The sequence below is a fragment of the Vanessa atalanta genome, chromosome 19 (assembly GCF_905147765.1).
Source record: "Vanessa atalanta chromosome 19, ilVanAtal1.2, whole genome shotgun sequence".
NCBI lineage: Eukaryota > Metazoa > Arthropoda > Insecta > Lepidoptera > Nymphalidae > Vanessa > Vanessa atalanta.
The window spans coordinates 1732719-1760144 of NC_061889.1; the positions used below are offsets into that span (position 1 = coordinate 1732719).

General features: G+C 29.5%; 1 protein-coding gene across 4 annotated transcripts; it reads left to right on the forward strand.

The window, feature by feature from the left end:
• LOC125071333 (protein tipE) lies at positions 1 to 25551 on the forward strand. Of its 4 annotated transcripts, none has more exons than XM_047681533.1 (4): positions 1 to 159; positions 22558 to 23741; positions 24420 to 24465; positions 24817 to 25551. In XM_047681533.1, the coding sequence occupies exons 2-3, from the start codon at positions 22777 to 22779 to the stop codon at positions 24445 to 24447; spliced, it is 993 nt and encodes a 330-aa protein (XP_047537489.1). In that variant the 5' UTR covers positions 1 to 159; positions 22558 to 22776; the 3' UTR covers positions 24448 to 24465; positions 24817 to 25551. The 4 variants fall into 4 exon arrangements, with proteins under 4 accessions (XP_047537489.1, XP_047537488.1, XP_047537490.1 ...); XM_047681532.1 differs by having other exon boundaries at positions 22573 to 23741; XM_047681534.1 differs by having other exon boundaries at positions 1 to 149; positions 22696 to 23741.
• The last annotated feature ends 1875 nt before the right edge of the window (positions 25552 to 27426 follow it).

Here is a 27426-nt window from a genome sequence, read left to right on the forward strand (position 1 = left end):
CGCGTTGACGTCCCTTTGAAATTGACGTCTAAAAAAACTATTTATACGCTTCCCAAAGAACACAATGCTCTAGTGTTATATTTTAGTGTTCATAGAAAACCTTATTTCCTTTCAGCGTGCATCCGTCTCATTTCGTGGATCTTGTAAAGGCTGGTTTTGGTACAATGCTATTTTTACACATAGTATTTTTACGTTCCATTGCTAAACATCATATGTCACTTGGAATGAGAATATGTTTTGTATTTTAGAATAAAATGCGTTTTTTAAAAATCGAATGTATTCCATTCAGCGATGACTGCATTATGTCGAATCGCGTGAACGATTCATTGTTTTAGTTTTGATAAGTATTGTCATATGCCTGAAGGTATGCCATTAAATATATGACGTTAGTGTTACGTGTCATATTGCGAAACCCTTTACAAAATTTTATTCGAGGATTAATTTAATACGATTTATTAAAGGATAGTGTATAAGGATTTTTATTCGTGACGTCAATAGGTCTCGACAGTGAGGTTAGGTTATGTAATAGGTATATAAGTAGAAAAAAGTCTAGATTCTCTACAATCGCACCCTTTGTGTGTTTGTGATAATATCTTACGCTGTAGAATAGTTTTTAATATAAATATAATAGTTTTAATTTGATATATGAATAAGATGTTTATGTAATGAATTCGAGTACCGTTTAATGGATTGAAAGATTGAGCTTTTATTTATTTGATTTTAATTTTCAATCGATTTATATTTTTCATTTAGTAATCTATTTAAAATCATTTATCATGAATTATACTAACATTAAGAGTTTTGAAAACTTCGTATACTATTTTTTTTTTTGAACAGTCCGATTGTCATCTTTTGTTTTTTCTTTTTTTTTATAATAGAATCGACAGCTAAAAACAAAAGGTAAAACATAGATATAGATTAACGGTTATATTAATTACTAGTAGTATTCATTATATGTACATATTAATATATAATAACAAGCTATTTATAATAATATGAAAAAAAATACACAAAGAAAATCATATCTGTCAAGCTGTTTTTAAAATATAATACATTCAGATACCTCAGCTATAATCAATGAAATCTAAGTAAACTTTATATAAGTAGGTTCTATTGAGACCTTTTTAATCGAAATTTTAATTGTACTTTATCGTCAATCAGCTACTCATATTATTAAATACAATTTAATTATTTATTATTTATTAATTTTAGATTTTTCGATTATTGGAAATCAACGAATACCGACTCCACAGTTTTTTATCATTGCTTATCGACCCTTTATAATTAAAGTTTCCTTCACATGTCATTACAAAATCAATCAAAATCTAAATATTATTTATTGAAGTAGGCCATAAAAGCACTAAAGTAAAGTTACCACCGGTTCGTAAAGTAGATTCTAATGAGGAGAACCGGCAAGAGAGTCAGTAGTTACTCTTCCCACCATTTAATTAAATATTATATCAGTAAAATACAATATTTACATATATCCTGCCTAGATATCAACAAATACTAAGTCCACGCTATTTTATCTTTAATATAATCTTGTATTGAGTAATATGCCTTATTTATAGTTGTGTTTTTTTTTACATTAATTAAACAGAACCGTAGAATCAGACTATAGAAACGAATACCGTGCCTCAGGAAGGATGTATTAACTTTTTTTTATAAAACTTTTTCAATTGGCAATTTGGAAGCAACACTTCGCCTACGGGGAATACGAATTGTCTTTTCGGATAATATAAACAATTAGAAATACATAAACAACAATAAATGTACATCTCAAAATAAATAGGATACAAAAATGGCGGCTGTTATTTAAAAACGATCTCATCCCAGCTCATTGTTATATGACAAGAAATAATAATGATAAAATGCACTTTTCATTTCACGGACACGAAACAAGTTATATGTTTTTTTTTAATGAAATTGACATATAGTTTTAGATGTCCGTTATAGATACGTATGAGTTTTACTTTATGGGTTTTACATATTAAATTGATTGCTTGAAACTCTTTGTAATATGTACTTAAAGTAACATACTTGTATGTTCCTATATAGTAATCTATATCATATTATCAGATATTTATGGTGGTAGGGCTTTGTGCAAACCCGTCTGGTAGGTTATACCATGTACCACATTGATTTTACCGCCAAACAGCAATGTTTAGCTAACTTACCGGAACTTATCAATATATGTTCCGGCTTGAGTTACTGAGCCAGTGTAACTAACGGCTCAAGGGCTATAAGGCGCATTGAAATATAAATAATGATAAATATTTAAAAAAAAAAAAGTTACGGGCAATGGTGACCACTTGTTTCGTTATTGCATTTTCAAATAACTTTAAAAAAATGCTAATTCTGATTTTCGTATTCACTAGCAGTAAATACATCAGAATCACAATGATTTCTATCACGCTTGTGATTCCAGTGATTTGACAAAATCAAAATATACTTTTGAAAAGGTAAGCTCTTCCAAGCACTTTTATGCACAGAAACACTGGTTCTGATTTATATATTCTACAGAGAAGAATCAGAATAAGGATACTCTTTAACACCGATTCAATTATATGTATAGATATTTTATTTATCAATTCTGATTAACTGAAATCTATCTGAAACCTGAAAACTAAAGTAGAAATCAATGAAAACTTTTATCACGCACCTCAATTATCAATTGGTATAGCATTTTTTATTTATTAATGTATCCATACTAAATAATTTAAATATACTTATTGGCAGTTCTAATTGTAGTTACGTTTTTCTATAGAACCAAACTCAAAAACTCAAACTCAAAAACTCAAACTCAAATTCCTTTATTCAATATAGAAGTATTACACTTTCTTATTGATTGTCAAGTTAAACACTACCACCGGTTCGGAAAAGAAAACACCCTGACCTGAGAAGAACCGGCGAAAGAAACTCAGCGGGACTTTTTTTTTTTTTTACGTCAAATTAATTATATACATAATTATATATGAGTAGAAACCAATTATCTGGATCAGTATAATATGTTGACTTTGAAGGTCGGACTCTTGATTTTATGTGAATCTGTATATCTCTTCATAACATTATGGTCACCAATTGTATCCTTATACTCAATACAGTTGTTAAAAAATGTACTTTATATAACAATAATAAGCAGTTTATGTACATTTAACGCAACTAGCAGTCATTAAAACGAATCTGACGCGTTGCATCTGTAGTAGGTCGTAGCGTTATATATGCTATAAAAGCTCGAACTACGGTAAATCTTAAGAAATTTCCAGTAAAACCTAAGATTTACCGATTGTGAATGATAAATATCTATAAATCTATTCGAACATTTACCATCATTCACTTAGTAAATCTTAGGATTTACATGTTAGGTTAGGTTAGGTTGGAATGGTAAAAGTCCGAAAAAGTCGTCCCTCATTTATCTCATGTTGGTAAATCTTAGGTTTTACTGGAAAATCTTAAGATTTACCTTAGTTCGAGCTTTTACAGTAACATATACATATGTATTTTTCAATTCAATTCCTTACGTATACAATATTATACTCACTGATATTTTAGTTTTTGTTGACCCATAGTAAGACTACCAAAAAAAAAACTGTTTCAATATCTATATCGTATAATATTATTAATAACAATTAGTTTTACTTGTCTAACCGCGTATGTTGCGAAGCTGTTTCTTCTTTATACAGAATATATACTCGTATATATTTTTCGTAAGTATTTGCTAAATTAAAAGTACATCTTGTAAAGATAATAGTAAAAAAATATAGATTAATTTTATATCAGAGAGGATTTTTATATAAATTTTACATGTCATATTTACTATTTATTTACGCTATTTACTATTTGCTTAAATTAAATTTTGTAAATACATATATATTGGAAATTTTAACTTTACAATAAAAAATATTATAAAAGTGGAGAACAAATGTGTCCGGTCTTGATTCACCGTTCACCGATTACCAGAACAGGGGGCCGAATCCACTATCACATAACGGTTACAACGCGTTCCCGATTATATTCCATTACAATTACGACTATTCCGAACAAAAATAAAACTCAGTTTAAGCTATTGCACATTGATTTTTTATCGATTACTCCGATCCAACGTCGACCCAACCGCAACTGGGTGGTAGAATAGAGAAACGGCTCAACGGGAACGTTTCGATTCGATAGCGATCATGACAATTTGTTAATAGAATTGGCGCCCGGGATTCAGCGAGATAAGTCGTCCCTCACGTGTGGCAGAAATGCCTCTACAAATTTTGAACCCAATATGGTAAAGTTGTATACAACATCGATAACATGGCCTCCTCTCCCTTTCGAGGAAAAGGTTAAGAATGTTGGTGGAGTCACATGTGGCTGAATTTCGTAGAAATTAGACGCATTTAGGTTTTCCTTCACCGACGAGCACGAGATGAATTAAAACACAAATTAAGCACATGAAAATTGCTTAATTTGTGTTTGTAATTGTGCTTGCCTGGGTTTGAACCCGTAAACATCGATTAAGATGTACGCGTTCTAACCACTGGGCAGTCTCGGCTCAAATATGGTAAAGTTGTATAAACGTTGATTTCTTCTTGTTTTAGTAAACTTAAACTAATTTTGAGATAACATCAAGTGATGTATGTAATGAAGCAGATTACTTAACTCAAATGACCGGTTTAATAAAAACGAACAATTCATATATAAAGGACGAAATGATTATCTCAAAACTAGGATATCCTGTTGGCGTGTTAATTGGGTAAAGCTTGTGTGTGTAACAGTCATTTATACATGTGTATTTATACGCATGTGTAAGTAAATCTATTTATCTTTTGCTCACTTACAATCACATTACACTTACATAATTTGCGCTTTTTAGGGTGTGGTGGTAGAGACTACACTCAGCTTTACACGTGAGTAATATCAATTAAACTTAGTGTTACGCAAAAATGTATAATCCTAAATAAAACTTCCTTTACTTAAAGTCTTTAGGCAAAAGTAATCATCACTAATAGTTCAATTAAACTCTTAAAATAAGTAAAAGAGTTAAATACTTCTATAAATATTGTAGGTATTCGTTTTGGTGTGCAATTCAAAGTCAGAGTCAAAAATCTTTATTCAATATGTGAAGTGTTTACACTTGCTTATTGATTGTCAATAATCTACCACCGGTTCGGAATTTAGCACCTCGGACCTGAGAAGAACCGGCGAAAGAAACTCAGCGGGATATATATATATTTTTTTTTAACCATTTTCCATGTACAATTTTAGTTATTTGAAACAGCCTGGAGGCGATCATTTCATTCCCAATCTATCTATTATCTATCTATAATCTATTATAGGCTTTATAGGCCTCGTTGATGAACGAATAGACTAGGTTTACGTTATTTTTATATTATTAAATACATCCGGTCATGAGCCGTAATAATGCCCATATGACTTTTGGTCAAGAACACTAAGCATTATTTTATTTAAAACTACTTTTGAGCCATAACGATTTTAACCATAAGTACTTTTATTAGTATTAATGAACGGTGGAAAATTTTACTATTACAAATAGTTAATTGAAAATACAAATTACGTCTATGGGTATTAGTGACCAAATTTCCATCCAAACACATATTTTGGAAAAACAACATTCAATTCAAAAGTAAAAAACATTAAATTAGACGTATTTGAACACAAAATATGTGTTTGGTGATTGTGTTATTTGCCATCTGATGGTAAGTGGTTATCACTGAGGTAGTTCATATTCGAAAGAGATTTAACCATTCCTTACACCGCTGGGTCAATCACCTTTCAAACTGAAACACAACAATAACAACATTGCTGTCGGTAGAATACCTTATGAGTGGGTGGTACCTACGCAGACGGGCTTGCACAAAGCCCTACCACGTAGTGAATATAATAGTGAGTAATATTTACGTTTACAACGCCTATAGTGTAACAAAGTAATTGTAAAGCCACTCTGCTAAGCTTTAGAATCTAAGCAACTTTAATAACTTGAATTCAACCGTGATCATAAACTATTAATATTTTACTCAAAGATACAACGGAGTTGTACATTTCGTGGTCATGAGAGATTTCCCATATAATTTTAAAAAGTAAAGTAAAGTTAATTTTTTTTCTATATTTATATTAAGCGTTTTTTATAGTTAAATCATTAATCAATAATTACTAGACCGATTTGATTAACGGAGCATCGAAACAAGTCCGTTGCTTGAGAAAGGATTCATACAGATGTTGCGTACGTGTAATTTTTCGAGATTCAAAATTAAAATCAAAAGGTCATAATTGAATTGTCCTATTACAGTGTGAGGTAGTAGAGTATTATTCTTGGTGTCTTAGCCCTCTGCTAATTGTGAATTTTGGAGTTATTTTCAAATAACTATATTCTAATCCATAAATAAGATATACTTAATTGAACATAGTTCTAATAATTCAGTTTAATATAAATTCTTTTTTTTTTATTGTGTTATTTATTCATGATACAGCCTGTATAATGACAGGATCATAGGCAGTGTATTAGGCATTGATTAAATTATAGACAATTATTGAGGCTGGTTGTGGGATATTAGATATATCAAAGATCGCCCATTGGTTGAAATTCGACAATAATCGTAATTTAAATTTCGCGACTTAAATAAAATTAAGCTCATATTTACAATTATTTTTATTGCTAAATGAAACTAAATCTATAATAAAATAATTGCTAAATGAAACTAAATCTATAATATTAATAACTCGTTAATAACCACCTAATTAATTCGGTTGATAGATTAAAATAAAGCTCTAAATTGTTATGTCTTTGCCCATTTATATTTTTTTTTTTTTTACAATTATTTATTGGACATTACGTCTTTGTGATACAGCCAGCTATCCTGCTCCATTAAGTATTATGAGGAGTAAGATTAAATTAAAGATAATTAATTATTGACGCTGGCGTCTGGCACTGAGCCGAGATGGCTCAGCGTTGGAACGTGTTTACCTTGACTGATGATTGCAGATTCAAAACAAGGCAAACCCGCATTGGAGTGGTAGAATCAGCTCCAAACCTTCTCCTCAAAGGGAGAGTTCAGCCCAGGCGTGGGGCGTTTATGTTCATTGGTTGAGAACTTGATTAATCGATTGATATTCACTATGAATTTTGTTGGTTGCCAGCAAGAAATCGCTTTGTAACGATAAGGTCACCATAAATGGCGTTTTGAACGTCAATGAAACTATTATCGGAATTTTGGAAGTAAAATAAAAGTGGAAATAGATAGTTAAGTGTAATAGTGTTCTGTTATAAATAAAGATATATTAATCATAAACTCTTAGTAGTGCGCAATATAGCTGAGTTATTAGTAAATCGTTAATCTAAGGTTTGTTTATCTTTTTTCCTAGTTCTATTGGAATAGGCCATACTGTTACTTTACTTTTTTTTATTGTTCAGGAAGGTTGTGTGTTATCTTAACTAATATTACGTATATAAAACTATTTTTTAAGCTTCCAAGTTTTAATTACTTGACCTCTCATCATGAAATTTGTCATACACGTTGTCGGGGGTTCAACACTCGGAAACTATCAAACAAAATATACTTTCTATAAAAATATACATAATTCGAGTAGGCACTTTTGAATCGTCATTTAACAAAACTATATAAGTATAACTGAAGCTAACAACGGTTCGAAATGCAGATTCTAGAAGGAACTAAGTAGCTACTCTTTTTCAACATTTAAAAGTACAAAGTCATGTTACTTAAATACAATTGTATATGTATGTAATTTATCATGCCTGGAAGTCAATAATTATTAGCTCCACTCTTTTTTATCGTCTATATAATCTTAAATTCAAATAATATGATTTCTTTTCTTTTTAATGTATTTTTTAAAAATGATTTGAATTCATGAAACGGCAAAGTTAAAAATGTCTGCGGAATTTTATTATAGAAACAGATACGTTGCCCCAAGAAGGATTTATTTACTAAATAAATGCGAAAGTAACCCTGTGTCTTTGTTATTCTTTCACGGCCAAACCACTTAACCGATTTTGATGAAATTTGGTATAAGTCAAGCTTGAACTCCATACAAAGACAGACGATACTTTTTTATCCCTACAACTCCTAAAACGCGATTGAAGTCACGAATGATAACTTGTATAATCTCTGGTGGTTTATATATTTTAGTTTGAGATTAATGACTTTTAACATCGTTTGATTGATCATGAAAGTTAACACATATAATTTTGTCGTGGTACAATTTATATTCTTAGTGTATGTCCTGCGCTATGATGAAAAATATCAATTTCGTAGATTCATCAAAGATGCAATATTTGACTTAAACTATAAAACATTGTATGTTTAATAAGAGCTTGTAAAATAAATAGGGATATTCTGTCTGAGAGGTCTGAGACTGAAGGAATAAGTATGACATTTAAATAATAAGATCCACGACGTAGTTGAGATTGGATTTTTTTTTTATTATTTTAGAGGATGACAAATATATGAGTATTGTCATATTTGAAAAGGAACGATAAAAAAATAAGGTTATTGTTTAAATATGTATCAACTCTTAATTAAATAATCTTTAGTTTAAAAGGATGTAAGCTTGTACGATATATTTGATATTGTGATGACACGTTTGACACCAACTTAACCTAAGAGTATGGGGGAAAATAATTAAACAATGCTATCTCCTTCTTTCAACTGTCAAACCAATGATGTAAGAAAGAGATAATTCAGTTAAAATAAATACCTAATAAATAACGTTTATAAGTAAGGCTGTTGTACAATAAATATGTATTGGTGTGTAAGTGCATTAGCCAGTAAAGCTTACCTAATATAGGTTGTGTTTAATTTTATATCAATATATATATATTTTTATTTTCATTTTCAAACCCTCAAAGAATTTTTACGTGCTTAATGGCTTATATTAAAATTAACGACTCTATAGATGAACGCCTTGAGTACGAAACATTATATTTACCGTTGTAAACATAATTTCTGCCAAAAAAACCGCGAAAGAATCGCTGGTTCTTCTCGGATCTGAGGTAATTCTTTCCGAACCGGTGCTAGATCTTTGACAATTATTAAGACAGTGTAATGTTGAATAATTGTGAATAAATTTTCATTTCATTAATCATTATAAAACGGCAACGCACAGTTAACTAGCTCACTCACACTTCACTATAAATGATTACTGTTTGCTGGTCGAATAATTGATGAGTGGGTGGTACCTAAAGAAGGGCTCGCAGCCTTGGCACAAAGCGAGCTATAGTTCTAGGTAAACAACAAGCTTACATTAAAAACTCCAGTTGATTTATTAATCAATCTGTCTGTCTACTCTAGCACGTCCAAGGAACCAAACTTTAAGACATTTGATATGATGCTTGAACCTCAAGGACACATGCTACAATTTTATTCCTAAAACCTAATGATCAACTTCTAACTTACATATAGACTTATCTAATTGAAATAGGAAAAAAGTTAAACAAACCTTAGATTTACTTATTTCATGCGATTTACTAATAACTCGGCTATATTGTGCCTTACTAAGATTTTATGATTAATATTACTTTATTTATAATACAACACTATTACACTTAACTACTTATTTTCACTTTAATTTTACTTCCAATAACAGTTTCGTCGACGTTCAAAACGCCATTTTTTCGCAAATCCATATTGAATATCATGGATACATCAAGCTCTTAACCAATGATATCGCGTCAATTTGCTGTCAAATGTTGTTTATTTGGCTTTTCTCCTGTTATGGTTGGAATGTAGTATACGAATTTCTTAGATTTTAGCTTAGGTATCAAGCTTTGTAACAATGCTCTTTCAAATTCGATTCGGTAGTTTGGTCGGGCAAACTCTCCAGAGTTACTTTCGCAATAATAATATCAGAATAGATTATTCTTGTTTTGGTGCGTAATTTATCCGATCGTGTATCATGCAGCGTATTGTAATCAGTTTGTTGGTAACTTTTTCCTTCTTAGTCATTTTTTTTTTCTATATGCGTCCATTGCTTTGTTAAGGTGAAATATTCTAATACAATCGTGGAGATACCTAGCATAAAACAAGATTTTTTCTATAAAATATTTATTTTATCTACAGTAATACATAACATAATGAATATAAAGTGTAATATATATGTTTATGAATAATAAATATAGCTCCATTATTTTATTTCAATAAACGATTAAAAATATACTTATTAATATTAATCATTTCATAAATATACAATACAATTAAAAGCTATAAACAACTTACATAAAATCATGTCTTAATGATTTTTACTATGAAGATGCCATTGAATAAATTTTACAGTATACGTTGATTTCAATAAATTCTAGATCATTCTTGGCAAGCGCTATTCTGAACTAACACATGTTAGTGTTGGTGTAGAAAAGCAAGTCGTAAAACTATATGAGTTTAACTTCCTTTTATTTTCATGGGTTTTTATGTTAAGATATTCTCAGTGGTATTTTTTTTCTAATTGGTAGCTCGTATGAAGTATGTGACACTAAATAGTAAGCCTCACTCGGCTTAATGTCGGTAATGAAAGCGGTTTTGAGTGTCGTACAAGTCTATTGCTGATGCGCAAACTGCACGACATAAGCTGTTACATGTTTGCATCTGTAATTACACTGGCTCACTTAGCATTACACTACAATAAAACAGAATAATGTATAGTTTAAATTCTGGTACAAGAGTTGTCTCGTTACCAATCTAAAGCTAAATCAATTAAGAATTAATGGAATCAAAATTCAAATTTCGAACATAGAGAACAATTTTCAAAAAAAAAAAGAATAATATTAAAATATTATAATCTGTGGCTGTTGTTAAATAAATCTTATTAAATTTATTTGTTCGTTTCATAATCGTTTGGCTTCCATTCAAATTGTTTCAGATTGGTCTGCTGAACTTGAAGTTCGAGAAATTAAAACGAAATTGGAATCAATCTGGATTATTCAAATTGAAAACCAATTTTGTAAAGAATATTTTGAATATGCTTAAATGTGCGGCATATGGGGCAGTGACGAGCGACCTATTTTTTCGACCCCCTTTACTTATAATTTCAAAACGGTACAATATATCTAAATAGTTTTTTGTCGTATGTATAGCCCTTTGGGAGCCATATCCATTCTTACAGAATAAGTCTTTCAGGGGCTTGACATGGGGCCCTGGGACCGTGCCCCATGTCTCCTTATGTTAAAGAAGGTATTGCATAGTATACGGCGGTGGTATTTAATTTAACAATCAATAAGTAAGTGTTATGTTTCTATATTGAATAAGAAATTTGATTTGATTACACTATATAGTAAAATGTTTTAAATGTATTTTGGATATCAATGTTTGTTTAGTTAAAATAAAAACGATTTCATTAACATGAATTAATCGTTTAGAATTAATTATCGAACTAAGTGTCACACATTACAAGTCCCCCTCCCCCTTATGGGGGAAACGCGTAGCTTCATAAAAAATTTCATCAAATTCTGTTCAGATTAACACACAGAAAGACAAACTGACAGATTTAATTTCGCATTTGTAATAAAGAGGTTTCACTATATTTTTATTTCAACCCGTGTGTTGTAAGAAATCAAAAAGGAAATTTTACGTTAATTACATCCATTAGCGCAAAAATATCTCAACAAAATACCATACGAAGACGAAAGCTTCCCAGCTAAAAGGGCATTTTTATTTATCGTATTAAATTCAAGTCAGTTCATAATGTAACACCAGCAACGGTAAAAATAGTTCTCGTATTGATTAAACGTCTAGAAACATTATTTTAACATTTATCAATCCGTAAGCAGAACATTGAACAGTATTCCATGGAAATTAAACGATATTTCCTCATATTTTTATTTTAATATAATTTAATTTAATATCGACATCGATGAACTTATTGTAATTTACTTTATGAAGATTTAAGCAATCGAATATTTGTATAATAAAATTAATTTAGTAAATAAATCATAAACCTTTAGTTTCCAATAATGCAAGGTATTAATAATTATTTAATAAAAATACAAAATATAATATAGTTTCTTTCGTGTGATTTTAAAAGTAAACTGTTTATTATTTTAATTAAATACCGATTATTTTTGGTTTCATTATTTAATTAATTCGTATATGGATTTAAAAGCATAACAGTTTGAAATTTCACAATTGTATTGTTAAACAAATTTTATACAAAATAATTATTATATTTCAATTAATTCGAAATTCATTTTATTGGGAATTTCAGATAATGTCATGATCATTTTAATAGCTTATTGTGTGATTAAATAAAACAAGTGACTTAACATGTTCAACGACGATGAAATGGAAAACTATTATTTGATAATTAAAAATGAATAAATAATTATTTCGTAATAATTTCAGTTTATCAATAATAAAATTAAAAATATTCCGTGTTTTTTTATTTTATTCATTTTTAATAAGTTAATTAATTAATTTTCAATTGAATTAGATTATCTAGATGTGACTATTATTAGTGTACAAAGAAATCTTTATTAATTAAATGGTTTTCGCATTGCATACAACTTCTGGTTGTATTATAATAATGAAATTATTTCTTGTGTATTGTAATGATTAATTATGGAGTAACTTTATTACGTTCGTTTAAACCGCACTGGGCTACTAACTACGAAAAAATTTGACCTTAAATTAATTGAAAATAATATCGATATAGAGAGCCTCGAGAAGAATATATTCTTGAAAATTGGCAACATTTTATTAATTATATTATGTATCTATATTTATTTCTAATTTTTTTTTTTATAATAATTATTATCAGTGATTCTATCTGAATAAGAAATATTATGTCAATTTATAGTTTATTATTATTTGTAGTTTGTGTAAGCTCGTCAGAGTAGGTACCACCCACTTGTCAGCTATTCTATCGCCAAACTGTAATACTTGATACTGTTGTGTACCAGCTTAAAGGATGAGTAACCCAGCGTACAAGGCAAGGGACATAGCATATGTATTAGTTCTTAAGATTAGCGTTTTAAGGAATGATTTATATTTCTTACTACACCAATGTCTTTGGGCGGTGACCACTTACCATGAGGTGGCCCATTTACCAAGGGTTTATTTAACTCTTGAATAAACTAGAACGGTAGAATTTATGCATGTGAAAGTTTGATTATATTTCTTAGTATCGAGTTCGCTTGAGATGGAAATACCAATCAGACGTCACAGAAAAATTGCAAACCTTCTTATATAGAAGCTTTACACAGTATTAAATTTTGCACATATACACTATTTGCCTTTGAATTTCTTGAGTGCGACATGGCTTATTATTTTATTGTATATATTTATATAATATATAAATTAATTCCTATTCCACTTGAGAACTTACAGAATTAATGGCTTTTTTTTTTAGTTTTCTTATACTTTGTAAAATGTTATTACGGAAAGATAAATTGAGAGAGATGCAAAGAATATTGAAAATTATCAGAGAACTTGAGAGCATTTATGCCGTATTAGCATATGTTTTTGGAATATATATTTTTTAATTATTTTTTCCAAGTGGAATTGAATATTCATAGCTGAGACAGGACAACGTCAGTCGGCTCAGCTCGTAGTCATACAATACATTAATTTATTGTATTGTAGGTACTAAATCCTTTCTGATAATCTTTACATAGAGGACATCATTGAATAATCTCTATATGAAAATGAAAAAAAAAAACAATTTATTCAAAAAATACAAATACGAAAGTAACTGTTTCTGTAACGCAGTTTCGTCTTCACGCTTCAACTGCTGAACTGATTTAGATGAAACTTTCTATGAAGAAAGATAATTTTCTATGAGATATTTTAGTCCCGGAGAAGGACACAGGCCACCTATATTATGATTTTTGTGCTATATGTGAGGAATATTATTTTTTATTTCTTGCCGAACAATTAAGAACTATCTCACTATGTTTACGAATAAAGCAATTGGATGCCACTTGTAATCAAAATTACGAGAATGTATATTCTTAATGCGCTTTATTAAATAAATAGCGAAACTTGCCGTCGCGATGTAGAAATATTAAAGATTTAACATAACGCTATCTAGTACTCAGAGATATCAAACAACTCGTAAAGTACGTGTTCACTTGCATTGCAATTTATTAATTAAGAATTACCGACGTGACAAATGGTAATGTTTAAAAATTAAAAAGTCTACAAATTACGTTTATTAATAACAGTTGCCATACACGTACACATTATAGGTAACCACGACACGAATAGATCGAATCACCCGCGCTGCTATTCAAAGTTTCAAGTATCTGACTCATCATGTTAAATTCATAAACAAATTATAGAATTCCACTCGACGAAGAAAGTAATTAAAACATCTGGTCTAAGGATGTAACATTACGGATCTTATATAAAGGGATGTGTTTTAGATCTCTTCACCTTTCGTATTCGTTCATAAACCTACAGGAACGCCCTCTGTAATACTATGTGCATATATTTTTAATTTGGCGCCTTAAATCTTTAAAAATATTTTTTCCATATGAAATCGAGTAAGATTCTATGAGCAATTTAAATTATCGTGATAGGAACTGCAAATGTCCCACTCCTCTCCCGTTGTGGAGAAGGTTCGGAGTTTACTCCACCACGCTCCAGTGCAGTTTGGTCGATACACATATGACAGAATTTCATTGATATTAGACACATGTAGGTTTCCATGATGTTTTCCGACTTTCCTGTGTTTGCACCTGCAATCATCGGTTGAGATGCACGCGTTCTAAACACTGGCCCATCTCGGCTTAACAATTGTCATGATAGAATATTAAAATAGATTTAAATCAACCACAACTTTCGTAATGTAGAAACAAAAAAAAAACCAACTAGAAACTTCATGGTTACTTAATTTTCCATGATATTTATAGTCAATTAAATACAAATAAAACTTATATGTCCTGTATGAGATTCAATTACTTTTTATCAACTTCATATTTTTGTATTGCGTAATAATAATAAATTGTATCTAACAATTATTGTTTTATTATTAGTTTTTGAATTATAAATATCACTAGAATATAATTACTAACTAAATAAGTTTATATAAAACTTTTAGATTGACGATCAAACGTAAAATAAACATAGTTGGTTTTTCCGGATAGAAAAAATTCAATTCTCGTATTTTCTCAACTATAATGTATAACTTCATAACTATAATATATAATTATAATGCATGTATTATGCGGGAAGCGACTTATTTTTATACAATGTAGATTTTTTTTTTTTAATTTATTTATTAGGTTCGCTAGCGATTTTTACATTTGTCATTCTTACATAAATACACAATTAGGTATATACATCCATAGATTATGTAAAATCATTTAAAAGCAAACACTACATGGTAATTAAACTATTAATTACAATTGCTTGATACAACAACAAAAGTGAAAAAAAGAAAAAAAACGAAAAATGAGCAAAAGAGAAAAAAACAAAAAAAAAGAGCTATTAAAACGTTTGTACACATATTTCGGCTTAAACATTACTCTGGTATATAAACATTTGTTTAGACAAGTAAAAGTTGTAGTTGAAAATATCTGCGGAATTTTATTACACAAAAGAATATTCTGCGCCAGAAAGGATTGGTTTTGCGGAATCCAAAACTTGGTGTTATAAGTTTAAGTTTACCGGTCGTTTGATTCTTTGAAAATTAATATTGTGATTATACAAAATGCTGTATCCATATTGCGATGAAACTGATTTCGTCTTTTTTAGTGTTAACAGTTGTAAAAAACAATTACCTTATTAAGTACATGCTTAATAATAACTTAATTATTATTTAATTAATTGATTTTTTTTTATTAATTTATATTCTGACTATTTAATTTGATATTTATATGTATCTAATGATTTTTTTGTAATTTGTTGATTTTTTTTTGTATTGACTTTTGTTCTTTTTTTAAAATATTCTTACGTTAAAAAGGTAACTTTTGACGTATTTAATTATTAAAGATCAACTTAATGTCTGTCTATATTTTAGTAATATTGATATAAATTTTTGTTGTTGTCGATAGATATCATTTAATTGGTTATTTTCTCATTTAATTTTAATTAATTGTTTTGTTTTTTTGGATTATTGTGTTCATGTGTCAGTCACAACATGAACGCAATAAATAACAATGAATTACATTACAACAATGAATTGTGAACATAGTAAATGATTCGTGGATTGAGAACTAAGTCATGTTTACAATGTCCATTCGTTGGATAACTAACGTCATCATTAAAATGTAACATTACAACTCCGAAGAATAAGTGTAAATTCTTGTAATTCTTGTAAGATTTGATCTAATGAAAAATAACAAACATATCAATGTTTTTTTTTGTAATAGATTATTGATAATTATGAAATTACTAATATTCCTATATACCCCTCCTTTTAAGCTTATCACTTCTGTTAGGAGTGGGGACGACAATAGCCCAAGGGGTCAGGATCGATCCTGCGACTTTTTACATCGCTAGGCGGCCCGTAAACCACTGCGCTGTCGACGCTTGAATTAAATAAAAGCTTGTTTCAATAGAAAAAATCCTCTGCAAATAATTTTAACGACATGTGATATTCGGGAACGGTGACATCCCATGGGGAAAGTCGAGCTCCAAGATAATAAATAGAATTGAATATCGGTCTTTACCTATTTATGAGGAAAGCCAGGGAATAAAGATATTTAGCTTGAATTCTAGCAAGTACAGGTACTGTTTTTTTATGGTCGGGCAATTGGACCACCTGATGGGAAGTGGTCATCATTGGTACCAGTGGTAGACAGTTGCGCTGTAAGAAATTATGTCCATTCCTTACATCACACGAATGGGCCACCAACCCTTGGAGAAAATATGTTATGTCCCTGTTACACTGGTTCGCTCACTCAAACCGGAATACAACAATACTAAACATTGCTCTTTGGCGGTACAATATCCAATGAGTGGGTGGTATCTACCCAGACGGGCTTGCAAAACGCCCTACTACCGAGTAAAATAACTCTTTTTATGTTATAAATTTCGCGTGGCTAAAGCTATCTCAGGTAGGGATAGTCATCTACAAAGTGATTAGATTCAAGCACACAAACGTGCAAATTGTTTTTTTACTATATTTTTTTTTGTTTCCTGGGAAACAACATTAATAAACAAAAGCATACATTGTGCCAAAATTTGTCACTATATTCGGGTAATTGATTTAACATGTTTGTATTTGTTCCTTCTATTAAAAATGATTAACAAATAAAAGTAAAAATTAAAAACAAAAAAAAAATTGTATCGGTAGGGGCAAATAGGTCACCTGATGGTAAGTGGTCACTACCGCCCATAGACAATGGCGCTGTAAGAAATATTAACCATTCCTTACATCACCAATGCGCCACAAATCTCGGGAACTAAGATGTTATGTCCCTTATGCCTGTAATTACACTGGCTCACTCACCCTTCAAACCGGAACACAACAATACTGAGTACTGCTGTTTGTGCGGTATAATATCTGATGAGTGGGTGGTACCTATCCAGACGGGCTTGCACAAAACCCTACCACCAAGTGCCCTACCACCATTGCCAAATATATATTGTGAATCAATTGTTATATTAAGGGCTATAAATTGCGCGAATAGCTTAAGAAATTAAAGTAAACAAAAGTGACATTCAACAGCAACGAAATGACTAAAAAAATACAAGCGATTATAAATTTGTCCAAAGAAATGTCAAATACTTCAAAAGTTTTGAACGCCACTTAAGATTACCGTTGAAGTGGACACTTAGAACATTGTTAAGAGTTCGTAAAAAAACACGTAAAATATTAAATATTAATGTAAATATAAATATATATGTAATTTTAATATATATGTTTTACAGAACGACACGGTTACCGCGGCGTGGGATTTAATGGTCAATTTTAGTTTTTTTTTTTATGTGATTCATTTTAATCCATACTAATATTATATAGGCGAGAGTTTGTATGTATGTATGTTCGTTACTCTTTCACACAAACTACTGAATGCATTTTAATAAATCTTTATAATAACCTTATACATCGGAATAAAGATATTGTGTGAATAATACGTGACAACCAACCACTAACGCGATCGAAGCTGCGGGCGAAAACTAGTATAATATATATCTGAATTAACAAGGATGCTTTATATATACAATAAAAATAAAATAGTTACTGTACAAATCATGACCGCGTGGAGCAGTGGCAAGAATGCTTGCAGCATTTCCTCGTTGAATTGCAATTCCGATCCTCTGAGCAAATATGAACCAGCCCTCCTCTAACCATTGATGTATTAAGTGTATATTTGTTCCTTACTATAGTGTGAATTGTTTTGTGTGCTTTTAGAACAATCATTCACATCTTTAGGAACATAAATGTATTAACAAATAGTAGCAAAAGTTATCTTTGGGGTTATTACAAAATATATATTAATTTACTCTACTTTTTGATACAAGAGGAGAATATTTTTTAAAACATTTATTTTAAAATTATGAAACGATAAATAAATTCGCATTAATGTTAAAGACAACAATAAAAGTTATCATAAAAAAAATAATTAAACACGTTTTATTTGGATATTTTAAGGGTGTGTTTGGTCCGGTCAGTCTCTTTGCATGTTCAAGGAATAGTCTGCCAACTTATCGAGATCTCAGTAGCCTTGATATTTATCTTTCATACATTTTCACCTTGATGTCCTTGTGGATCCGTTCCGTGTTATTTATAGTCCTTCCTTTTCCTCCTTCCAAAAATATATTTTACAAGTATACCGTAATTTTATCATAGCCTTTTTAATGACAACTAAAAAACAAATTTGAATTCTTGACCTTGCCATTCATTTAAATAATGTATTTATTTAATAATGTATGTATGTACATATATATATTGGCAGACTATTACAAATACTCTCAATAGCCTCAACATCTATCTTGATATCCAACTATAGGTATAAGACAAAGAAATAACATCAGCATACATTCAAGAAACGGGAAATGAAACATGGTTCAAATAAATTACATTTTTCAGTAACTTTGTTGCGAGGCTTTTACAAATTCACAGCATATTATTTAAGGTAGATATTTTACTTCATTTTTTTCTTAATTTATCTTTATAATACGCATGAATGCAATGGATAATCAATCGTTGGCATTTGTTACATAACTTAACACAAATACTCGTTTGATGAACTTTGCTATTGGCTAAAAATCGGATCACAGAAAATATGTCACGTTACTACGAAACAGACACGTTTTTTTCTATCGTATCAAATTAATTATATCACGTTTTCAAAACAGTATATAACTAGCATATATCCTGAAGATTATAATTTTTGTTTTTTTTTATTTGGTTTACTGTATTGGATCATATGTATACTTTTATGCATTATAAAACTTACATTTAGCCCCCCCCCCCTGTTAATGAAATTGGATTAATAAGAAATGATTTTTTTTAATAGTTGATTCGAATATAATGAATTATAGTTTGCGTATTTCATAATCACATTTATCTTAATTTACTAAATAAAGTTATGTCACGGAAAAATAAAGAGAAATTTTATTACAAAATTAAATTAACATTCTGTATAATTCTATTGCAATATTTGGAATTTATTTAACCACGACGCTCAAATGCTGGCTGAATATAGATATGGCATTATTTTATTGGATCCGTGCAGGTTTCCTGACGATGTTTTTTCTTCGTTCGAACACGAGGTAAATTCAAACATATGAATTATTAATTATTCGATGTCGGCCATTTTTTTATTTGAGCTGTACATATTATTAACTGTATAAATATTTTTTATTAAAAAAATATACTAATATTGTTATATCAATTGAAATTTTCCGTTCTCTTACTAAAATCCGTGAGATATTGCTTCGTGTATAGGGCCTAAATATCTTTAATACAAATAAAATAGATTTAATAAGATAATAAATATATATAACCATAGTAATGTTATTCAAAAGCAAACATTTTTTCACATTAATCTAGTACTCAAGGTAGTTATTAATGTCTCTTTGAATGTTAACGAAGACATCGCATTGAATACACCTCACACGAGTGTGAAGGGAAAATTATTATTTTATTCATAAAACTGCCTAATGATACTTTTTACGTGTCGTTAAAATAGTTTTTATTACATTTTATTAATTCTGAAAGAAATGTGAATTATAAAAGACAATTCGTCATGTTATTAATAATTATTAAAAATAATAATCAAATTAAATAAAACATACAATCCGTGCTAACCCATTGCATTGGCCTTAATCGCCTAGAATTGAATACTTAGTTGAATTAAAAATAAGTGCATATTTTTTACTAAAATTTCAATAAGAACATGATTTTTATTTTTGGAATGTATTCGAAATTTAAATTTATGATGGAAATAATTCAATCATTTACATATTTGTGTTTCCTAATTTGAATTTTATTTGAATATTTTAAGTTAAATGATTTAATATAATTATTTTTCAAACACAACGAATGATTACTAATGCGACTTAGTTCTTGTTGGAGTGCGATATAGATATAGATTTGAATTATTTATGAAGTCCATTTCATGTTAATCATAATAGTGTTTCATATAGAAAAATTATAATATTTAATGAAAACCCGTTTTAAAAAATGTCTTTTTTTTTTAATTTAATTTTTATATTATAAACCAGTAACAAAAACATTAACGGTATATTTATAAAAAAAATAATCTTTAAAATTTTGTTTAATTGTAATTTATCAAATCGTATAAATTATTGTATCATATTAATTCAAAAGTTGAATTTGAAAAATAAATTCATTATTTTATGAACATTAAATAAAATAAATGATATTTACGAGATTTATAATTCAGTACAAAATAAGACTACATTTATTTTGACCGTAACTTTAACATTTCAACACATGACAGGCGCTTCATGAAACTTGCTAAATCAAGTGAATCGATACTAATCGTCTGAATTCCACGGGCAGACAGCCCGGCGTCGCTTATGTAGTAAGAATTACGGTTTCAAATCGTTGCGTCAGAATTGCTCCATTTTATACATCATTTTGGAAATTATAATAACGGAGATAGTATTATATTGATAAGAATATAAATATAGATATAATTATTGCAATTATCTGGACATTGATTTCTGTTCAATATTTTATTTTCAAAGGCCTTAACATGATATATTTTATTTTATTTTTATTTCATTAATTGATAATAAAATAAGTATTTCAAATCTTGTATCTGCCCTCTTTGTGTTAGTGATTTTATGGTATAGTGCCATTAATATAAATTACTAAATAATGTATTATAAAATCAAAAATGTTTTTTAACATTTTTTTGTTTTTTAATTTTCTATTTGACTAAGATATTATTTACTATTATCATTATAAAGTCCATTAATATAGTTTTTCGATCGAATGTTTATTAATTTATTTGCACTTTCTTTTGTTTTTGAATTTAGTCCGTAAAGAGACCTCCTAAAATTAAATTCAAAATATTTTTTATACAAATAGGTTCTGTGCAACTTTGCTTCGTGATTTTATAAGAATAAATCTACGGGTTCGGAATGTAGATTCCACTGAGATCTCGCGAAAAGAAACACAATAGTTTTATCGCCAATTAAATTAAAACCTAATAATTAATTAAATAAAATTAAATAGATATAATAACAATATTAATTATTATAAACACTAATTGTATCACTTTTCTATAAAAAATATGTTTATGTAAAAGTAAATATGAGCTTAATTTTATGACATATATTTATCTATATTTGGGTTCATTAAAGTATGCTATTTCAAATTATAGTGAGACTTAATATAAAAAAATCAGATAAAGTGAAGGCTTGCACTAAATTATATCCTTCAAAGCAATTAGAAGGGATTGCATTAAGTATCGTGTAACTCGACCATCTTGTAGGGATATATTTTTTTTATTAAATAGACCGAGGAATAATTACCTCATTAACTTAATTACAGACTTTCTATACTATATATATATATATAAACGTGACGAAAACTATGTACCTACTTCTTTTATCAATTTGAGGGAGTACACCAGAGACATTATCTAAGTGAAAATTGTTATTATGACTGAAGGCGTTTCTGGGACAGCCCGAATGTTGCATGTGCGAGTTTTAGCATATTTAAATTTATATGGAGACGTTAAGGGAGTACATGTCACCATGAAACTTTAAGGTTCGTTACTATATGTATAATGTGAACGCCTGTAGTAGTGTATAACACCATAGAAGAATATGGCGATGGTGTTTCGAAAATCTATAGATAAATAAAAATATAAATAAAATAAAAATAAATATATCTAGATGTAATGTAGACAAGTTGGAGCCGTCACTTTGCTTGCGTCATAGGAGTTTGTTGTCAGGTATTACGCATAAATTTTCTTGCGTAGGGTTTAAGCTTGCTTAATACCATTTTTCATCAAATTCGGTTTAGTGACTTGGCTTGACAGAGTTACTTCCGTAATAAAATGTGAACGACGCTTTTGGATACTTTAGACATTTATGACACAAAGCGGTCAATGAAACTAGTCCAGTAAATGACAATACTTAATTTACATTTCTATTATATTATTTATTTTAAATATAGTCAATTTTAATTTAGGAGCAAAATCAATTCAGTGAATGATAAAATAAAACCAGCCTTTACGAATCACGTAAAGACAGAAGAAAATGTAATTAATCAGCGCTTAATAATAAAAAAATAGAATATTGGATACACTAATAGTGCAAAGGACTGTCACAGCTTGAAATGACCCAGCCGAGCTGAAACAAGCGCTATGGTCGCTTATAGCGAGTTCACGCCAACATGGCCGACGAAGAAAAACTGCCGATTCCCCCCACATTTCTCGAGAAAGTGCTCTTTTACACGACAGCGACCTTCGTCCTCCTCGCCACCTTCAGTCTCTTCGCTTTTCTCTTCTTAGTTCCGTTCGTCATAGAGCCAGCATTCACGACAATATTCATGCAATTCGATCCAGTAGCAGCGTTATGTGTCACCGCCCAAGTGAAACATTTAATCGGCGCCAGTAACTGTTCCTGGGCCTCGTGTAGAGAAGGCTGTACGAAAGATTTATACGAATGCACCCAGATCAGAGTCAACTACAAGTTAGGCTATCCCCCTAACATAACCGCCACCGAATACGAAACACTCATTAGAGCCGAACGATCGTTGAGAAAGGACTACGATTACGACAACTACGAATCCCCCCTAGAATCACCAGATATGGATATGGAAAACCAGGAAATACCGGACGCGATACCTACGGGCTTACAGGGAAACGACTCAGAGTGGTATTTTACTGGTGCTAGATTATTCCCAAACGTCAAAGGGTGTGGTTACCCGCCGATACTTAATTGCACCATTTTCTACGGAAAGTACAAGCCGCTCGGCACCAATTACTCATGCTATTACAGCCGAGTAGACCCCGGCTTAGTCATTACGGAGCTGGATATGTGGCAGAACACACTTAACTTGGTATACGCGATGGCGATACCGATCCCATCGTTCATAATTTCAGTGATATATTTGACGTTTGCGTATTTTAAGATCTATAATACGGAAGAGGAGTCCGAACAGGCTCCGCTGCAGAGCGACGCTGAGGCGATGGCGACCGGTGACGACGGGAAACCGACTACGCCAGGCTCGGACACTTTTAGAGAAGATCTCGCGTGCTTCGGGCATCAATTGAAGATGCAACTCGCAAACGAAAAGTCTAAGGAAGGCTTCGAATCAAATAGTCCCCCTATTTCCAATTCTGCTTCATTATCTGGGTAAGGAATGAGTAAAGTTTTAATTTCGTAGTTAAATTATTTGTAGTAGTTGTTTTGTTTTGAATCAATGAAAATGAACAAAATAAATTGTCAATAAAATGAAACGATGAAATATTTTGAAATTTAAATATTTAAATATTGAAACACAAAATATAGAAAAATATAAAATACGTAACTATGATTAATTTGATAATTTTAAATTAAATTAAATTCTACTAAGCGATAATATTATTACAAAATTATTAGCTATATATTCTGTAGATGTGTGTTTTCATAGTTAGATAATAACATGTTTTTAAATTAGTATAATTTAGTGGCATGTTTTGTTTGATGTACTTATACGTGTTAACTCAATAGGAAACTTGTAATCTGCTAGAATGTTTAAACATTTTAAAACAATATAGAACGTGTTCCATAATTTCCAGGCGACTAACAAATTAAATTTTTATTAAAACTATTTGGTAACGGTAAAATTGTTTAACGGTTTTATATTTTAATTTATTCATCAGAATTTATATAATGAGTTCTTTATTCGAAATAAAAATAATATTTTGTCAAAGTCCTGGTCTGTGTTACAAGATTTTAAAAATTATTTTTGAATAGTTAATAAATTGAGCGTAACTTATTATATTTTAAGAACATTTTGTTTGAATAAAATGAGATTTTCCAACTCGACAGGACCAAGTCGTCTTTCGTGAACGCCTAATGAAAAACTCACACTGAGGTATGTGTGAACGAGGCTTTACGGCTATAAGTATAATTATCATAATTGCAAAGCGCACAAAGTATACAGTTTACTCACGACGGAAAAAAATTTAAATTATTCGTAATTACTTGCGCTAGGCACATCTGCACGTAGCTTTATAAATAGTACTATTTAGAACACTTTTTAACAATACAGCTTATAAATATAGAGGCATGCTTTAGTTATTTAACAATTTCTTAAACATTATTTCTTGGACCTTAGTGCACTTGGAATGCTTTTTTTGTTTTTAACATAGATAATATATATATTTACACATATAGTAAGCTAAAGTAAAACCTCGTTTTAATGTTTACTTAATTCACTTTTCAGATGACAGGGCTCCTGAAGAGGATTTGGCTACAGAGTGCATCACGAATTGACTTGAATGATACCAATGAACATTTTTAATATCGCTCGAATCGTGGTCACCGTAGCGCATCATAACATGATCGTGATCATAGGACACTTGACCACGAATTGGTCGAAGAAGATTTTTATAAAGCGTTGTGAAGTTCAATGACATAAAAATGTTTTTCGTGACAACATATATTTAAATGTTGAATATTTAATACATTGCTTTTAATGTTTCAAAGCTATTTAAGGGCTTTATAATTTTTCAACTTGTATTATATTCTTTAACGCTTAGACCTTCTTTTATAATTAACTGTTATTTCTACTGATCGATGGAATAATGTAAATATAAAAAAAATCTCCTATTAAATTAATAATTTGTAAGAATATAAATGTCATAAAATACTTTAAAAATTCTAAATGAAATTCGTCCACTCTTATTATTGAGATATTGGAATGCATTCGGTGAATACGAAAATATTCGCGTTATTGAATTAAATAATATAAAATATATAAACCCTTTTATAAAGCATTGCTCAAAAAGATGTATTTGAAATTTTTTAATACAAGTGTTGTCACGAAAATCTAATTATATTATAATTAGATATTTAAAAAAAAGAATTTTATCTCCTAACAAACATAAGTCTACTACGCTCGCAGGCTGATGTGTCAAAATGCACGCGTCTTAATACATATAATATATTTACAATTATTTATTAAAAATAAAATCGCCATAACGCAAGCTATGTAAATTTTATAACACGAAATTGTTTATAAATGAAAGGAAATAATATTAATTTTAAATTATTAGAATGTTAAAAGTTAAACATGCGTAGATATTGACCGTCTAGACATTGAAGAATTATTTACATTATTTAAAATATTTTACATGAGTAACGCCAAAATATATTCGCTACTGAATTAGTTGATTTAAAAACAGCTTGATTTCAAAATGAAACTTATTCTAGAATGAAAATAAAAATAAATACCATGTGAACACACACGTTACAATTAGAAAAGATACAATATTACGGTAACTACTATTTACGGTAAAATATTATGAAAAAAATAATAAATATATTTATTTTTCATTTTTATGTTGAATAATTATTTATTTCAACATTTAAATTTCAATTACACACAAAATAGAATAAGATAATCGTTCTTTTTTTGAATTGATTTTTGAATTTATATTGTGTAATTTTATTGAATAAAGTTAGGACAAAGCGTATTTTAATTGTGGATCGTGACAATTACGTTCAACCAATTATCGTCCCTGCCGTACTGTAGACAGTATCGATTCTTCCGTCCCAAGCCTGAACTTTTTAAAAATTCATCGATACACGAAGTCCATAGTCATTCGAACCGTCACCTTATGCTAAAGACCAAAATAGGAATTTTTATCGGTTTTCAAATCGACCTCGGTAACTATTTATTACTTTCGTTATGATTCGTTCAAGTATAAATGTAAAGGTTCGACCGTTTGAAATCAATGTCGGAACCGACTGAAGTTTGCTGACGCCTTCCGTAGCACAAGCGTTTTCAGAACGGCTTACGCGAACGTATTTTATTAGTAACTCATAAGGAGCCTGTATAACATTAAAATATATAATAAAAATGATAACTCAGTTTATATGTTCGTATTTTATACGGTTGTATAGTTTGAGATATCCGAGTGCTTAAGAACGCTTCTATGGTTGTAATCGAACGCTTCGGAATAAATATTTCTGTAAAAAAAAATATATTATGTATAATAAAAAGGCTTGTGAATAATGCATATTTAATAGATTAAAAGGGCGTTGCGAAAAATATTAGTAAATTTTTTTCTTTCACATTTAAGCTTTGCTACTATGCTTTTAAATAATTTGTTCATTTTAAATGATATTTCTTATCGATATTCCTACTTTATAAATAAGTTTAATTTTAAGAAAAAACTTATACTTCTTTAATGTAATTTAAGTATACGTAACAAATATTACATATTGTTTAAATAATTTTATTCATTTTTGATATATAATACATATATTATTGTTTAATTAAAAAAAAAATCACAAATGTTCGAATATTTATAAGAGTAATTAAGTAAGGATAAATAAAAATCGCTTAGACTGTGGAATAATAAAAAAAATGTTAGTTAGATAATGCAAAAATACCCACGCACACGAACGTAGCTAAATATAATATTAAGGACATATTTGTCATCTAGCTAACAGTCATTTAAATTTCGGAATAAGTCCCATTATGTAGAAATAAAAAAAAAATTATAAGAGGTTGATATAATTAATTAAATTGCTTTGCTGTAAAATTATTTTATATAATATATTCAAAATCTCGATGTGCAATATTTTATTATATTTGTAAAACAAAAGAATTACCGTTACGAATAAGGTTTATAATCATTAAATATTAATTTAATAAAATATCATTGATTACACATTATTGATTTCGGAAAATATTTGTTGCGTTTTATGAGTTTTCAAAATGCCGTTCATAACAGTACTTTTAAATTGTAAGTTTTCTTTGGTATATTTTTGTTCGAAATTTGGCTTAAAGTTAAGTCGATAAATGCTTAAAATAAATAGTATAAGA

What these genes read in the sequence shown, in the direction of transcription:
- LOC125071333 (XM_047681533.1), top strand. Translation starts at nt 22,777, where the DNA reads ATGGCCGACGAAGAAAAACTGCCGATTCCCCCCACATTTCTCGAGAAA. An exon ending in AATTCTGCTTCATTATCTGG is followed by an intron (nt 23,742 to 24,419) that starts GTAAGGAATGAG and finishes CCAACTCGACAG; the next exon opens with GACCAAGTCGTCTTTCGTGA.